This window comes from Podospora pseudopauciseta, assembly GCF_035222475.1.
Source record: "Podospora pseudopauciseta strain CBS 411.78 chromosome 5 map unlocalized CBS411.78m_5.2, whole genome shotgun sequence".
NCBI classification, from domain to species: domain Eukaryota; kingdom Fungi; phylum Ascomycota; class Sordariomycetes; order Sordariales; family Podosporaceae; genus Podospora; species Podospora pseudopauciseta.
Genome location: NW_026946666.1, coordinates 360,056 through 365,312, shown reverse-complemented (window position 1 = coordinate 365,312; position 5,257 = coordinate 360,056). Strand labels below are relative to the sequence as shown.

At 52.8% G+C, this 5,257-nt stretch overlaps 2 protein-coding genes across 2 annotated transcripts; both read right to left on the bottom strand.

The window, feature by feature from the left end:
* On the bottom strand, window positions 1-1,191 carry QC763_502010 (uncharacterized protein; the record flags this gene model as incomplete). The annotated part of the gene is made up of 1 exon (XM_062912794.1): window positions 1-1,191. The coding sequence occupies one exon, from the start codon at window positions 1,189-1,191 to the stop codon at window positions 1-3; it is 1,191 nt and encodes a 396-aa protein (XP_062763843.1).
* Window positions 1,192-2,162: 971 nt separating this feature from the next.
* QC763_502015 (uncharacterized protein) lies at window positions 2,163-3,482 on the bottom strand (the record flags this gene model as incomplete). Its single annotated transcript, XM_062912795.1, has 3 exons — window positions 2,163-2,460; window positions 2,518-2,843; window positions 3,357-3,482. 3 exons carry the CDS (start codon window positions 3,480-3,482, stop codon window positions 2,163-2,165), a joined length of 750 nt encoding a protein of 249 aa, XP_062763842.1.
* Between the last annotated feature and the right edge of the window lie 1,775 nt (window positions 3,483-5,257).

The window sequence follows — 5,257 nt, the reverse complement described above, 5'->3', positions numbered from 1 at the left end:
TTACAAAGCCAGGCCCAAAACAGCAACACCTGCTACAATTCCGTGAACCCAACCCGCGCCCGGCACTCCCTTGCCAGCACCAGCCGTGACCGGTCTCGACGTAGTGGATGCAGCCTGGCCGGTCGTGGTAGGGAGATAGCCTGTGTAAATTCCGGTGTAGTTTCCGTCCCAGGGCGCTGTACCCGATGGGGTGCGCGTTGCTGTCCAAGTGTGAGTTAGGGAAGTGGGATGAGGGCAGTTGGCGCCGACGCCTTGGGAGCAGCCGTAGGTCGGCTTGACGGGGGGTAGAATGGGGAGCCTGGTTGTGCCCGTGGGGATAATGCTCGGAGTGACGGGGCAGACTGTGGTCGTGAAGGGAATGGTCTTTGTGATGACGGTGGGAGCGCCGTTGCAGGGAACGGTGGGGGCGCAGGAGGTGATGGTCACGAGGGTGGTGGTGTAGATTGTGGAGGTTGTGTAGCTTGTTGGAAGGGGGGTGAGGGTCGTGGAAAGGGAGGTGAGGGTTCCGATGGGGGTTGCGGTCGCTGTCCCGGTGGCTGAGGGCTCGCCAGTTACTGTGGTGCCGGGCTCCGGGGTGGTCGTGGCAGAGAGCTCGAAGCTATCAGATGCTCCGACGCTGGGGAGGTCGGACTCGACGATGGTGGAGGTTATAGTTGGCTCGGGCTCGTCGACAAGGTCGGTGCCGGTGGGCTCGGTGTCCTCCGCTGGTTCGGAGGTCAGAGGCTCTTCGGCAGTCTCAGTGGAAGTTGGCTCGTCAACGACATCAATGGAGGTCGGTTCAGGCTCCTCGATCGCATCAGTAGAAGTTGGCCCGGGTTCCTCGACGTCATCAATGGGGAGCGGCTCTTCCTCGTAGGCAGGAGCGCTTGAAGAAGGAAGTGGGGTCGAAAAGGTGGTCGTGACAGAGCCGCCATTGCCGACACATGTCTGACCTTCGGGACAGCACCCGTACTTGTCGTTGTCTCCGATCTGGCATTTATAACCAGCTGCACATGCTCCCTCCTCGGTGGGGCAGCAGCTGTACTCCAAGGGAACACAACCATCTCCACAGGTCTGCTGCCCAATATCCTCGCATGTCTTGACGGGGGTCGTGACGTAGCCGCCATCTGTACGTCCTCTGAGAAGGGGAGGATACGCCCGTGCCATAGCGAGCATGGGCAAAGCGCCCAAGATCAACAACTTGGAATGCATTTTTGTTTTAACTGAAAACGAATGTAAGTAAAACGAAGGACTGGTCCGGTTGGACTAAAAAGTAGCGATATTACCTATCCACCACAAAATGATGTAAAAAGGAAAGACAAGACTCAACCGCCCACGGGATGTCGTCGAGCATTTGAGGAGCCGCGAAGGGATCGGCGCCCCGTGTATGCTTAACCATCTGTGTGATGACAACAGCCTTCCTGGCGGCTCTGGGAAATATCGGATGGTGAGATCAAGGTCACATTTCCATCCGGGCAAGTGGCGTAGATCCCATCTGTGGTCAGGGGTTGGCATCCATTTTGTACTGGCTATCCAATGGCAGCGGCGCTGTACCTCGCATGTGCATTCAACATCGCCAACCTTGAATGCGTGTCTGCTGACTAGTACACACAAAAGCTGTCAAGTGCCACATGGATACCTGACTTCATCGAGTCTTAATAAGACGGGAAGGCACCGTGAAATGAGGTGCGGACGACTTCGGCCCAACAACATGTTGAACACGAATGTCACACTAACAGCAGCGAACCTGTGTTTGTTGCTGTTAGTGGGAAGGTGTACGTTGTACTCGAGTGGTAACAAGGACCGTGCATGGCTTGGTTGGTTTGGAACCAAGTTGGAACGATGAGTCAAGCAAGGCATAGGAAACGTCTTCCAAGACGAGCGGCGTGAATGATTTTGCAGACACCAGGTTGATGAAGAGAACAACGGGTGCTGGAAAAGCGCTGGCTGTGTGTTTCTCTGTCCTACCTACCAGGTAAGGTACCTAATACTATTCCTCGTCTATCACCACATACCTTGTAAACAGTAAGTCAACTAATTCGCCAAAGCAAGTCACCCTAATCGCTATCGTCGAAGAGTACTATCGGCTAAATACCTTATATTATATCTCAAACAAGCTACCTATCCATATATATATCCAAGCCCATATCCACTTCATCAAGGGGTTATAATCCAGGTTCTTCTTAAAGAGCCAACCCCATAACAGCAAAGCCGGCCATGATTCCGCCAACCCAACTCGCGCCCTGTACTCCCTTGCCAGCCCCGCCGATGACGACGGGTGCAGATGTACTTGTGCCGTTTGATGCGATCTGGCCGGTTGTGGTGGGGAGCTCGCCCGTGTAGATGCCGGTGTAGGCCGCGGTCGGTGTTCCAGTGCAGATGCCTGTGCAGCCGGTGGCAGATCCAGTGGGAGTGTATATGCCGGTGTAGGCCGCGGTCGGTGTTCCAGTGCAGATGCCTGTGCAGCCGGTGGCAGATCCAGTGGGAGTGTATATGCCGGTGTAGGCCGCGGTCGGTGTTCCAGTGCACGTGCCCGAGCAGCCGGTTGCAGTGGCAGAGTAGATGCCGGTGTAGTGGCCGCTGTCATCGTCGGGAAGTGTTCCGGTGTAGATTCCGGTGTAGTGTCCATCCCACGGCCCTGTGGCGGATGCATCACCCGTGGCTGTCCAAGTGTGAGTCGGGGAGGTGGGACGAGAGGTTTCGATGGATGTCGTGGTGTCTGGGTCTTGCCGGCCTCTGATAACAGGAGGATATGCCCGCGCCATGGCTAGGATGGGCAGAGCACTCAAGACCAAGAATTTCGAATGCATTTTCTTGGTTTGGTCAAAGAAACGAATGTACCTTGAACAGAAGGAAAGACTGGGCTTTGTGGACTGGAGATTAGTGACGGTATTCACCACAAGAAGGAGAAGGAATCAACGTCCAGAATCAACCGTCGATGAGATATCGTTGAACTTTTTGAGCTAACCACGGAAGGATCGGCACCCCAAGTCCTTGACTCGTTGTCGATGACAACAGACCGGGAAATATCGTACGGGGAGCCTAAGGTTGCATCTCCGTCTTGGCGGGTGGCATAGACCCGATCTTGGCGTCATGGGTTTAAATCCGTCGATACCGATGGTCTAATGGCAATAACGGTGTACTTCGTATTTGCATCCTTGTCTCAATGCTTGACTGTTGATTTTGCTTCCGTTTATAGGACGGGAGGGCGCCGAGAAATTAGATAGTGTATGCACGATGGGACGTCGGACTCTTGAGGTAGGTAACAAGGACCATGCATAGCTTGGTTGGCCCTGCGAAGTTGGAACGATAAAGGAGAAGGATGATATCCAGGGTAAAAGACATACGAACCAAGAATGAAGCAGGCAAAGACTTACCAGGTATCCACATATCACACGGGCTGAATGCGAAATACGATGCAAGGCTTGCGCAGCCCATGCACAGCTATGAGGGGTAGAATTGCAAGATTTTGAAACATCATAGTGTATAGAAGATTCTAACATCGCAGAGGTTAAGAGACATAGACTTGGAAGTGTATTGCTTGGTGTCAATTCTGTTGTTGTACGAGGGTGAGTTGCCCGGGTGGCTGGAAAAGGCCGAACCCAGTGCCCAGGTCCTACTGCCAAGATATTAATTCCTAACAGTGGGCCCAGTTGACTATTTTTACCCTTGGATCATGCTTCATTGACTAATCTGACAAGGAGCAACAATCCTACAACCCTAACCCACAGTCTTGGCTTAGGTAGCTATTCATCGGCCGTGGTCTCTTTATAGCACAGCAGCACCATTAGGAGTAGTCTCTGGTTATGTTAAACTGGAATTGGCCATGAGGACCGACTGGTCCTGGGTCAAGTGTGGCTTCCCTCCCGTGCCATCCGGCAACGGGATCCTCAACTCATATCTCTTACCTCATGGACGTGAATCATGAGGGCTATTGTAAGCTCTCAATCTCCTTAAGTTTGACTCTGAAAGTCTCCCTCCGCAGTTGACCGAACCCGAAGCCGCAAAAAATTGTTGCGATTTCTCTGTTTGACATCTCAAGGCTGCGACGTGGCGTCCTTGGCTGGAGCTGCACGTACTTCCTTTCCCGCGTCATCATCCTACGGCAAAACGATGCCGGGAATGACCCACACTTTGAAGTTCCAGCAGTATACAGCTGGTGATTTTACATTGTCTCTTGTTCATGTTTTCCTCTCGACTAATGGTCTTCTTTGACCAGCCCGTTGGGTTTTCCCCTTTCCCACGTTAAGCAGGCTGGGGGTTGGCGTTGCTTGGCCTAGACGACGCTTACATGTATGCAGATAGTGCCAAATTTATTTCAGGTACACGGCAAGCCCTTGATAGGCTGTGACTTAAGGACTTTCAACGAGCTGATCAGAATTGGACCTAGAGACCGTACGTACTACTGCAGGAGTTTGGTATTAGGTCAGGACAACACACAAACAACCCTTTCTACCGGTCTACTATTCGGATCCAATTTCGATGATTCGGGCTCCCGGACCACACCACCTTCGGGCCGCTGCCGATTTGGGCCCAGGCTCCGTCTGTGGCTGTTGAGTGTTCGCAAGGCTCTGACCTGTTGTTGGCCGGTGAAGACGGTGAAACATCCGGCCAACTCAGCAAAGGCTCCTGCATTCCTTTATGACTCCAAGTTAGGATGGATTTGGGATTTTAACATGAGGCTGAGATGCAGCTTAAGGTAGCTGCAGGTTGGGATGAAATCATCGCTGTCAGCTGAACATGAGACGTCCCACCTTAATCGACGGAAATATCAGGAGTTGCCTTGGCGAGCGTGAGCATTGTCCAAAAGTCCCAGTCGGTATCGAGAACGGTCTGTTTGCGGGCAGGGGATGGCCTAAAATGACGTCTCCGCTTTCAAAACCATGGCCGCATTGGGGGCAGGCTGGGATATTTGGGGGTTGCTGAGGCGAGCCTTGCAATGGGGTTTCAAGGCTTTCCATGATAGCTCTAAATCCAACCCATTTTACTCGAACGAGGTATCTTGATGGACGTCTTGGGACTTGGGACGGTGGTTGATACCTACCTTCAACTCAGACCGCAATCGGATTTCAACAACAATTACTGACAAAGATGCATTTATTTGAAGACCAATAGATCTACAATCACAACGAAAGGAACAGGTAGTGCTAGTTGAAATCGACGTGTTGGCCTATGCCCTGGCTCATAGGGCTGCAAGTGTTAGGCCAGTTAAGCTCGTAAGCCAAGGACATGCCGTCTTTGCACGCCGGTCCTGGGCAGCCAATGGAAATGTCCGCCT